The following is a 12,924-nucleotide window of genomic DNA, read 5'->3' as shown; positions in this document are numbered from 1 at the left end:
CCAAGAGATTTATTTAGAATCATGCAGTAGTTCACTGGCAAAGATGAAACACTGGTTCAAAGTAGTGCAAACTCAAGAATAGATGTAGATTAACATTATTGCAACTATTGGAAGAATAATTTATTCGTTGTTCTAACATCATAATCTCTAGGAGGATGCTAACTTTTTTGTATAGGGGCTCTGAACTATTTGCCTTACTCTATGACCCTGTGCAACTCTGAACAGTCCCAGCCTTTCCATGCTCCTTATGTGCATTCCACTTTTCAATCAGTCTTTTACTCCACTACTGAACCTCTCAATTTTTTTGCTATTGTATTTGTTTGAGACAAAGTGGCCATAATTAATCCATCATAATAATGGCAAGGATATACCAGTTTTATAGCACTCTGCATATTTGTTTGATGAAGTTAGCAGGGTAGATACCAAATGTACCTTTTGGTTTGGTTTTTTTTTTTTAATATTCGCGACATTAAGCAGCTAACTTAAGATCTGTGCTTTTGTGCTCTCAATTTACCCACAGCTAGTATACAGTTAATGGAGCTCCAAGTGTGTTGGTGTTGGCAATTCAGAATACTTAAATTACTCAAGTAATTTAGTTTTGAGTGCAGGAGTTAACAACTGCATAACTCATAGATCTGAAAACTGAATGGCTCATGAAACACCACCAGAAAGAAGAGTACCTTTGGCTTCCATAGGAATCTGCTCTCAATTTACTGCAATTAAATACATCTTTACCAACACAGAAAAGAAAGATATTAAAAATAGTTATTAATCCTCAGTGAAGTCCATGTGGCAATAGCAATGAGAAAGCTGGTCTTTTCTGAGCAGACTCAAACTCACTCAAAGAACTATCTTGATTACACTCAGTAATTATGATCAATAACTAATGTAAGACCCCTTGTCTCTCAAGAAGTGACTAGAAGTCAGAACAGTCTTTGGAGTAGAGCTATAGCTGATGGAACATCAAAGAACACCAACAAAGGGAATAGCCTCAATAACCTCAGGAATTGTCTTTCTATGGAATTGCTTGATCTATTTAGCTTATAGAAAAGAAAGTTAAGAAGCAATCTGATTACAGTTCTTACATATACCTGCATGAGAAGATAGCCAAAAGTAGATGGCTCCATAATTTCACAGACCAAAAGCAGAAAAGAATGAAGGATGTCTATAAATTAATCTGACAAACTCACTATGGAAAGATCACTTTAAGTTCTAAAAGGAGGGATATTAATCTTTTGAACAATGTTTCATGGGATATATTGACTTCTCCATCACTTAAAGTATTAGTACGAAATCCTAGACTCACCAAAGTCCATAAGAAAATGGTCGGCGACTTCAAAGAAAGCAAAGGTTGAAGGGTCAGAATTTCAGCTAAAACTTAGGATCATTTATACTGCTAAAATGTTCGTATTTATACAGACTAATAGCTTGAGGCAGAAATTAGCAGGCAATATTACTGACTTGCCTTAGCAGCCAGATGAAGCACTTAGAATGCTCTTTTTAAAATACAGAGTTGAGCTGTGTCTTTGCCTTTTGTGAAGTCCCTCCAAAGTTCTCTACTTAGTCTTCTCTAACATCCACAAGCCAAGTATAATTTTACATAGACTGCACAGAATGTAGCTACTTTTTGATGATTTACAACAGAAAGTACTGCAAGTTCTTTTACCCATGAAGACATTCAGAATCATTCAGAAACAAGCTTTCCCTGCTTAATGGTTCAAGCTAGTGAATTGTGTATTGTATCATCAGTACCTACAGTACTACAGCTAGTTAGAAAATACTACATGGAAACTTAAGGGATTCAGAAATCAGGCAAAGTTGCCATTTATCTGTAACTGCAGTACAGTCAACTCTTACAGTCACAAGTCAAAATACAGATTTTTCTCACTCAAGAATTACAGATACAAAATATTTGAGAAGTTTCATTTCAAAATCAAATGTCCCTTTTTTCGTCTATCAGATGGTTGTATTTCACTGAATTAAAATGACATACCCTCAATTTATTCTCCCAACCAAATTACAATTTTATATTTGGCACAGCAGAGAACACACTGGATGTAGCCTGGTATTCTATATGTCTGCCCAGTCTGATATGTGGATAAGCATTAGGGATTGTATCATACTAATGCACATTAAGCCTTTCATCAAATATTCTGAAGTTATAGTATTAAAGAGCTACAGATGCTAAGAAAATGATGTAATGATCTTGTGATATTTAGTCCATGTTCTAAGTGTGGTGGGATTATGAAAATAACGCAAGATTTTTTGGCTAGATAGATGACAGATGACACAGCTTTACAATTCAAATCACAATACTGTGATAACTGAGGGCAGAAGGATGCGTGTTTATGGTTTAAGTTCCATCTCTTTTCATGCTCCAAAGTGCTTCTCAAAAGCTGGTATTAATAACTCAAGGAAATAAGGGCTGGGATTGCAACAAAATCAAATGCCTAGATACATGAAAAAACAGAACATATACATTCTAAGAAAAAAAAACAAACAACACCCCCCCCCCAAAAAAAAAAAAGGGGGCCACCGGAAAACCCCCCCCCCCCCAAAAAAAAAAAAACAATAACAACAAAAACCAACTATTATTTGGAATCACTGATGTGTATTTATTTCAGCATCATGACTGGATTCAGCCTACTGAGAAGTTTAAGATTACAAGAGGCACTCTGTAATGCTTCAGTTCAATACCTTTGAGCTCTGTTTTGTGTCCAGGTAGCTAAAGTAATTACTGAAGCAGAGCCTAGCACATATTGCTTGGGGAGGTCTCCTGTGGAACAGCAGAACAAGGGCAATAACCTTGATCTTTCTTTGCTTAGGGATCACGACAAAACTAGAGGAAGAACGGTTAAAGGTAGGATAAACCTAGGTAGCTCATAACCCCGGGCCAGCGTCTCCCGGCGACGGACCGCGGAACTTCCCGCCGGCGGCGGCAGCGTGGGCCGCTGTTGCCACCTGCTGCTGGAAGAGGGGAGCCGGGCCCGGCCGCGGGGCCGCCTGGGGCAGTGAGCCCGGCAGCGCAGGACAAGAAGGGAGGCCCACCTGGCGCGGAGGAGGGTGGCAGGGGCGGCGCGGCACATCACCTGGCCGGGCTGGAGGGGGAAGCGGTGTGGCGGAGAGGAAGGAAGTCCGGGCGTAAACCAAGCGAGACGAGTCAGAAAAATGACACGGATAAACAGAGCTCAATACACGAAGTCCATACTGTGTGTATGGTGTAACCCTATATATTTTCCAGGCATCTAACACTGGCAATGGGCAAATTTATATTTACCGAAAGATTTAATAGCTGTTCTAAGCATAACAGAAGGAAGATAATCAGTGTGACACTAATAATATAAGGTTCTTTATGGTGCCATAATGCGTTACTGCAGAAGGGTGGCAATGAACACCCAGGGAAGCACGAGTCTGTACAAATCTACCACATTCATTACAGGGGAAGTTCATGCCCGAGTAGAAACACAGCAGTTAGTGCCCTGGAACAGACCACTCAACAAGCACGTTAAACATGACCTGTAAATGGTAAAAGCTGTCAGATAATATGCAACATAGAAAACATAACAAAAAGTTTAATCTGTTAAGTATATTTTTGAGACATCATGCAGAATCTAAATTTCAGGGTATCGTAATTATTGCTCAAAGCAACTGGGAAGAAATAGCAAAAGAGGAGAAGCAACGGTAGATTTACTTCTGAATAATGTACAAAACAGTTAAGAGACACCATAACACTCTTAAATGACTATAGGACAAGGGAAAGATTTTTAAAAGTAACACCATAAAATTAGACTTTACAAGAAAGAATGCAAATGAGAAGCCAGTTAAATGGGTAAAAAAGCTTAGAGGTCAGAAGGAAGCTTCCATTACAGGTTCAGAGGAAAAATAAAAAATTGTCAACTGAAAAATTCAAAGCACCCTTTTCCCTTTAGGCTTTTCACTTCCCCAGTATTCCTACTCCTCAAACCTCACATATATGATTAAACATGAGAGCATGGGGGACATCTGTAAATGAAGGATACTCTTCAAAAAGTGCTAATCAGCCAAAGAAAATAGAAAAGCAAAGTCTCATTAGTTCAATGTAAACTGGAGAACCACCAAAAGGTCTAAACCCAACTTGCCAAATGCATAAAGCCAGTAATAAAACTGCTTTCAAACACATCAGCTGTATGAACCCTGACAGGAAACAGTTGGGCTTTCAGATAATCTGACTGTAAAACAAGCACAAAAGAAAGAGAATCGGAAAAGGTTAAACGAAGTATTTGTGTTAGGATTCACAACCACAGAAAAGGTCAAACAGGTTCTCAGACAAGTTCTGCATCTCTCAAGCAATAAAGGTTTGGACACTGTCTCAAACTCGAACAAGTTTCAGAACAGGTGAATACAAATTGCAAGAGGATTCCCGAGATGATGCTGGAAACTACAAACCAGTTTGTCTGGCCTCTGTGCCTGGAAAGCATCTGTTTTATATGTAAGAACAGCTTTTTTAAAGTACATACAAATAAACTAATGTAATCAGAAAGCAACGTACCATGTCATTTTATAGTAGACACTCATGATCAAAAACTCAAATGTTACTGCTTTAATGGAGACAACAAAGGCACAGGTAAGAATGATCAGAGTGATACTGGATTTGCAAAAAGACTCCTCACAATCCTTACCTAAGGCTTCAGAAGAAAATCATGCTGTCAAAGGATAAGAGGAAAGGTCTATTCTGAGTGAAAATAAAAACTCCTCAGAAAAACAAACAAACAAACAAACAAACACCAACAAAAAAAAAAACAAACAACAAAACCCCCACCCCCTCCACGATATCAATTACAAAAATGAATGGTCAGTTTTCAAAGTACAGAGCTGTAGCAGTGAAGCCTTACTAGGGTGTTTGCAGGTTCCTATGCTGTTTAAAGAACATGAGGTGGCAATGTCGACAGATAATAAAAGCTAGCCTCTTTAAAGCTGACCAGAAACAGTTGCGAAAGGTTCTTTTAGATATTCACTGTCAATACATGCAAAGTAGGTGGAGGGGAGGAGGGAAGGGGGAAAGGCAAAGGAACCAAACTGTAAAAACACTTTGACAGATACAAAATTAGCAACTACTGCTCCAAAACAGACACTCAGATTGTTTTCATAGTTCTGTGAAAACATAAGATCAATAATTAGCAACAGTTAAAGGCAAACAGAATGGTAGTAAAAAAAACAGAAAAAAATTGAGCCTAAAATAGATGATGACGCAATACCATGGCACAGGCATATGGTGCATATAAATCTTGAAAACTGTACAAGGCTGGTCACCTCACTTGCAAAGAGAAGAAAGACACCGAACTATGGATCGTAGGTGGTATAAAGGAAAACAAAAACAACAACAACAAAAAAAAATAAATAAAAAGAACAGACTTGCATGAAAGTCATTCCAAACAAACTTCTCAATTTGGAGAAAGACAACTACTGCAAAAGATGAAATGAAACAGAAATCTATAAAAGCTATACAATGATCAGTCAGTGCAGCTCTTTTTGTTTATTATTATTATTATTATGTTTTCTTTTTCTTCTGGTTATCCACACAGGAGATTGGATACTAAGCTAGATAGATCTCCATTTGATCAAATACAGCATGTAATTTTAATTGCTTCCTTAAAAGAGGGATGATAAGAAAAACCTCGGTAAAAATAGATACACTGAATGTGAAAGAAAAAAAAAAAGAAAAAAAGGAATATACTGTGCAAGTTTGTACTAAATATTCAACTACCTTGTATTTAAATTAGATTTTAACAGCTATAGACATGTAAGTGCTGTTAATTAATTTTTTTTTGTGCATAAAATGTGTTCAAATAAAACAAATATGAACAAATCACAGGTTGTTATGGTATGGCAAATATCCTTTTCTTCTAAACCTTTTAACTTAATGAAAAAATGTGTGACTCTGTTATTGGAAGGTCTTAGTCAACTAACAAGCTTTTCTTCATTTGCATATGCTAAAATCTCTTTGTAGTTCAGCAATGTATAAAACTATGACCACTGGAAAATATTTCTGCTATGGAAAGGAGACCAAGTGCTCTTTTTCCCCTCTTCCTTCTTCCCCCCAGTTTTTGCATGGTACTGCTGCTAATGGCATATATTTTGTTGCTTTTATACTTAGGATTTTTTGATCACCCCTCTTAGACGTGACTATGTGGAACACGAGTAAGAAATAACAGTACTGCATTTTTTTTTCTTCTTTTGGGAGAACGGAACTTTCCTGAAACTTCTCCCTCAACATTTTGAAGTTAATCTTCTAAGAAGAACAAAAAAAAAACAAAACAAATTAAAAAAAAACACAAACCCAACAACAAACTGTTTCAACTGAAACTACAGAAAAACAATGCATTAGTTTCTTACAAACTTCTCAATTAAATTACATTCATATGTTCTTAAGAACAAAAATCTTTAATTATCTAAGCTATCCAATGTGGTAGTAATTAGTCTCTGCTGATTCAAATATTGGGAAAAAAAACCAAAAGATACCCCTCAATTTGATTTTCCTCATTAAAATAAAAAAATCTTTAAAATGTATTTTACATTATAGAAAATTGTTTTAATTCTATAGATTTATTTTTAATTCTAAAAGCATGTAGCACATAGAGCATCCAGTTCCTTTCTAGAAGATATGTTGCTGTCTCTCACTATCTTGATGCATTGCATGCATAGTTAAAGGAAAATGATAACCAAGGTTATATTTTTTCCTTGACAACTGCTGTTATTGCTTGATTGGCCTCTGGTCACTGAACTGAGCTTCAGAAAAAAACTCAGAGGCTAGAAAGAGGACTCAAGGCATGCTCCCAATATTCCAGACTGGCTTTCAGGGCCTTTACCCAGAGCTTTGGGGTTTATGGCACATCCATTAGAAACCCAGGCTGTCTCCAAAAACCTTCAATGTACTTCCTCACTAGCTGTCTCTGGCAGGAGTGAGGGCTCCTCATCTGGCCGGATGAGGGCTTCAGTTTTGCTTTGGGCTGCTCAGCGCAGAATACTGTACACATACTAATAGCATCAAAGCAATAGAAACATTTGCAGCAAGACATATGTGTTGCACTCTAATTTAACTCTAGTCTGTCTTTTATAAAAGCCATTTTGTGTATTCCATTGTTTTCCTTACCAATAATTTCACAATAGGAGCTTGTGAAATAATTATAAACAAACTGTGTGAGCTTGAAATCTAACAGCAGGCATAATGTAATGAATATGGTAGCATAAAGCTAAGAAGAAATAAAGGAATAAGACTGAGGATTATGGTGTGAAGTTCTGAGGAAGCAGTAGTTCACAGGACAGAAAAATGCTGAACAAAGTAATCCTTCCTTGGTGTTTCAGAAGAATACAAACACATTTGGAAAGGCTGTAAGAGGGCAAGAGTAAGTGACAATCTTTTAAATTCTTAGGTGTCAGAATGTACAATATTTGAGCAAAGGTAAACAAAAAAGTTTAGAAAATTTCAGTTCTCAATTAATAAGCCAGAACTAACAGAAAAAGTTTCAAGCTTTGTAATTAACTGGCACTGACTACAGTTGCTTTAGGGATCATGCCTTTAACAAAGAAATAAAGGCTTGCCACCTGACAGAAAAACTGTTCTGTATCTTTGTGCATTCAAAACAAACAAATAATATTTTTGGGCAGCTGGTTTACCTTCCAGTATAAAAAATGTCCAAAGAACTCGAACATATTGTGTAATGGTTTGTCCTCATACCTTGTTTAAAGAGCAAAATGTCTTTTGGGAAAATATCCGTTCTTGACAAATATTTCAGTATTGTATGTTTCAAACAATTATGCTTATGCACATATATTGTTATTAGAATAAATAATGCTCAGATCACCTCTGGACCTCCCATAACATAAACTAATCACAAGTCTTATTTTCCAGATGTTGAGTCATTCTTTCCTGATTGCTTTCCATTTAGAGTATCTCTTGGACCTATGAGCACTAAGGCTACGTGATACTTCAATGCGTCAAGAATTCCAGTACAGAACATTTAAATAATGCAGCGTAAGAGAAATTTTATGCTCCAGTGAAATAATTCATTTAAACCTTTGAGAGTTTCTCTAGCTCATCATTTCTATGTGTCAGTGTATGCAGTCAAGTAAGAAACCAAAGATCTTCTCATGTTCCTTTGTCACCAATAGCCAAATATTAACAAATAAACATTTATTTTGCCCACTAACATTTAGAGTGCATTCACTTCCTGCACATCTGTCTTGAATTCAGGGCAGCGATGTGTCTGTTGTTCGAAGTTATGCTTCTGTTAGCAGAGCAAGCTCTGCTGCAAATACAACTTTCAGTAAAATAATCTCAAATCCAGATTAAAAGGTTGGGCTTTACCAGCTGTCAGTTAAATTTGCCTGCCCTTTCCATAGCTATTTTTCTTACTACATTCTTTCATACAGCCTCCTTTCCCAATATTACTGACCAGCAACAAATTGAGGGCTGTAATAAAAAGGGCCTTGATCTTATTTGTAGATTACCAGTGTTCCCCAGGGCAGGGGGGTAGGGGATAGTGGTGTAAAGTGATATAAGAAAGGTGGCCCAAAATTCTGAGGCAGAAATCTCCCAGCTACTTCTGATGGAGCCAGGGCAACCACAAGAGGCTATACAAAACCTCACAGAAATATATTCAGAGTACTGCAGCCACACTAGGGGTAACATAGTGCCTGAAATGATAAACCACATTAAGAGAAAGTTACTGAGTTGGAAAAGATTAGTCAACTTAAAAAGACAGAGAATTGCATGTACTGTTTTTGCCAGACTTCCACTTTCAACATTCGCAAGGCACACTCAGACTAAGAAGATTTTGGTGAAAAAAAAACAACAAAACAACACAAACCAACAACAACAACAAAAAATACTCATTTCAATTTTGGAAATAAATGCTAGATATAAATCTGACTTTGTTTTAAATGTAATATTTATCTTCATGAAATATAAAATTTGCTTTTCTTCTAGATGACATCTTCAGTTCAATTTTTTTCCTTCTGTTTTTAAACACAAGAATTTTTTGCTATTCTTGCTGCACTTGTAAACAGCCATAAAAGCTTAAACACAGAAAAGGATACACTGTATCTTTATAAGAAAGGGGATTAGGGAAGGCACTGACAACCACTTTCTCTGCAACAGTTACAATTTCAAACAGTTGTTACATTTCATGTGATGACAGACAATTTTATTAGAGATATCTCATTTAACAGACATAGTCCCTAAACGCACACACAGGCCTAACATGCAATTATACATTAATGTGTAGGGTGTTCATTATAGATTATTGTATACAGTTAACTGGAATCTTGTTGGATCTCTAATTTAAGCACACATTGCATCTCTGAAACCTTAAGGAAAAAAAAACAGAAGTCTAATGTTAAAGCTAAAGTCTTGTCTTTAGGAAGAAAATCTGAGCTATAAAGAAAAAATATGTAAGAAGTACTGGTTAGGCATTTCTAAAGCCTTGGCTCTATCATGCAGCCAAATACAGCTATATTTCTAGTGGGAACATTATACAGGATAAAGGATATTTGTGGTATAGAAAAATAAAAAAACCAAGCTAAACGCCTGGATAAAGTGCTTTGCATAGTTGATAGATGATTGTAAAAAAATAGGCGTCAGTAAAATCTTGTGTGAAACCAGAGAAACCATGAGAAATGAACTCATTTTTGTACTAGTAATGTAAAGAAATGGCACTGCGACTAAAGAGATCAACATTCCTGACAGTTCTATCCTAGACTGCATAAAATAGCTGGGAGTTCTGTTAGCAGTTAGAATCTACTAAAAACACTCAAACATAACAGCACAGATCAACCTTTAAAGCACTACTAGAAAACCATACTAGAATTCAGTACATACTGGAGATCATTGCAACTACTCCTTCCAAACTGTAAAAGTATTTTAAAAGTAGCCAGGGTTTGGGAGTTTGTCTTACTAAATCTATTTCAAAGTTGGGAGCAGACAAATGCAATTCTACAAACACACATTTAACAAGGAAAAAATCTATCAAAAAAACCCTATTTAGCTTATATTACAATATTCTGAGATCTCCCACTAAATGCCATATGATCACACATGCATGAAAAAGTAGCCAAGTGTTCAAGATTGGTCCAAAAAAAAAAAAATCATTAATGACTCAAATTTTAGAGCTTCCAAAACAAACTTTCATCAAGGATTGCTTCTTGCAGACAGTATTGCACCACTGGTTTATAGCTTAAAAAGCAAACAAAAAGGTACCCCACAAAAAAACAAACAAGCCTCTCCCGTCCCGTCCCTCCCCCCAAAAGGTTACAAGGTATTAAATACATTTACCCAGGTTTCAAGTTATTTTAAGCTCTTAGTTAAACACCATATGAATTAAAACTTGAAATCCTAAATTTACTAGGTGAATTAATACCCAGCACAATTATTTTCCCTTCTGTTCCTGTAGCACTTTGAAATTTGTCTAAACCATTAGAAAAATAAAACACAAGAGAATGTAAGCCAATAAATTAACCAAATACCACACTGCATTGAAAGTACCTCTTTCTGGGTGCTTTGCTATGGCCAATAGAAAAAAAGACATAAGAAAAAAAAATAATTACAATTCTTCCGCATGCATCAACGTGCATGCAATTGCATGAATACTGCATCCCACAGATATGCTTTCTATACAATATAGGGATTATTTACAAGAAAGCCTATAAAGTTGCTGAGTACCACAAATTGTCAGTGGGGGGCAAAAGAGCTGCCTTTCGAATTAATGAAGAAGCACTGCATGTGTTGTACTGAATGAGATACAAGTAAACATACATATCACTGTACTTTAAACATGGTAAAAACTCAAGACCACCACTAAAACCCTGGGCGAGAAAACAAACAATGCTGATGACTTTTTCTGTAGTTACTCTTATAAGTCTTAAATCTTAATGTATAAAGATGCAAATATATCAACTGCCTACTTTGTTAATATAGGCACTCTTTAACATTATTTTAATTTTCATAGTACCTTCTCATTAGTATGTTCAAATTGCAGCAGATAAATCAGCTATAAAACTCAGAAATATGTAAAACCCTTTCTTTCTACAGTGAAGCAAACATAGGGCATACATAAAGGTGAAGCTAAATACTTGGGCTTGTGGTTTTATATTTTCTCCACGGTCTCTGGTTAGATCAGAGAATTTTGCATGGAATTACTGATGCCATAAATACTCCTTAGTGAGATCTTTTATTTTCCTTGCCTCCACAATGCAAATTTATTTTCTGCTCCTGTTTTTCCTCTGTGCTTTTTTTTTTTTTACACTAGGATCTTCCAACCATTTCCACAAATTCCCCCACCACACAATAGCTCTCTCGTATTTGTTCAATCACTTCTGCATAGCAAGGTAATAAGAGCAGTACTAAATTCTCCTTTGCAAAGAATTTTGGTTTTAGAAAACAGCTATTGAAAGAGGAATATACAAAATCTGTACACAGCTTTTAGATGATCATGTGTGCTTAATAATGTAATAGGATAAAGGTTAAGCATAATATTGTTTGACCCCTTCAACTACTGACATTCATGCCATGTTATTGTTAGTGTTGCATGTTAAGCAAGCAAATTTTCAATGAACTTGTGTTGGCTTTACCACAGACACAGATGTTAGGCGGACTCCTTTGTTCATAAGGTTCTCATTATTAACTGAAACCAAGCTGAATATTTGACTGAAGGAAAGGACCATATCATTGTTTTCAGATTTTGCTCTATGACTTAACTGAACTACATCTGCCAGCTTTGGAAATACCAAGTACTTCTTGGCGCCAGTACTGGCGCCTTGCTCTATGACTACCATCTTCAGTGCTTCAGCTTGAGGAAGTCTAGTAACCATCAAAACAGTTTAATAAAAACTTAAAACTGTGATTAAGAGCCACTCACTAGTTGACAGAGTGCTCTGAAATTTGTTCTATTTATGAATAATTTCACAAAATAAGCAGATCATAGTAAACTGAATGCATGACTGTAAATATGTAACCTAGAAAGTTCACAAGATGTTTTTGTGATTTATGAAGTCTGTGTTATACTTGAAACCACATTTATTTAACAGATAGGCTGGCACTTCACAGGATAATTCAATCTGCTTCAAATCTATCCAAAGCCTTTGGGAAACATAAGGGATGCTCTGAACATAAATGCAATTCCACTTTTCACCTTTTTGCACTACTGTCTCTTAGCATAAATGTGAAAAGAATTACACGCACCCCAAAAATCTGCCTTTATAGAAATTACTGTTCATGATGAAAGAAGTGCGCAGTTTGTGCTAACCCAAATGTATGTGCTATTTTAAATAACAAATCAATTAAATGTTATAATTATTTTTTCTGGATATTTTCTGAGGCTATCTGAATTAAAATAAACAACATATCATGCTTCCTCATACACACTTGGATTGTGGTGTTTCTAATTCATATCACCTAGGTAATTGACGCCAAAAACTGTAAATGGCAATTCTGCAAATAGTTTTATTTTCTATACAGGACAAGGCAGATATGTTACTAGAATGGGGAAAAAGTTGCCATAACAAGCTATTTTCAGAAAAATAAGAGTGTAAAAGAACTGTCTTACTGATTTTTACATGCCAAAAGATAGAAATAACTAGCATTTCCAAATCGTTAATGTTGAGATCTCAGCTAGAATCAACAATAGTTTTTTGACTTACCATGCTGAATGTCCCTCATGTCTAAATGAAGGCTAGACATTAATATTCCAACAGCTTGAGATCTTTTGTTACTTAACAACTTGACAACCTGCCAAAAGAAACCCAACTATTAGTATTAATCTGAAGGAAAATGCAGAAGATATTTCACGTTACTAATGACAAATTCAAGAAATAGTATCTTGTAGTTTATATACACATCTAAAAATTAGTATTTTTATTATTTTTTAAGTGTGCTTCAGCTGCATAAGTTCA

General features: G+C 35.9%; 1 protein-coding gene across 2 annotated transcripts in view; it reads right to left on the bottom strand.

Moving 5' to 3' along the window:
* Positions 1-12,924, bottom strand: part of FMN2 (formin 2) — a 158,677-nt gene that overhangs the window by 76,004 nt on the left and 69,749 nt on the right. For both annotated transcript variants that reach the window (XM_057414483.1, XM_057414484.1), the window contains one exon: positions 12,673-12,760. In XM_057414483.1, coding sequence (XP_057270466.1) covers positions 12,673-12,760 — 88 coding nt within the window. The remainder of the gene's footprint in view (positions 1-12,672; positions 12,761-12,924) is intronic.

Source organism: Pezoporus wallicus, unplaced genomic scaffold, assembly GCF_028554395.1.
Source record: "Pezoporus wallicus isolate ANWC-B61680 ecotype Strahan unplaced genomic scaffold, APGP_CSIRO_Pwel_v1 contig_8042, whole genome shotgun sequence".
Lineage (NCBI taxonomy): Eukaryota > Metazoa > Chordata > Aves > Psittaciformes > Psittacidae > Pezoporus > Pezoporus wallicus.
Note: the sequence above shows the minus strand (reverse complement) of the source record. Positions and strands in the feature narration are given on the sequence as shown.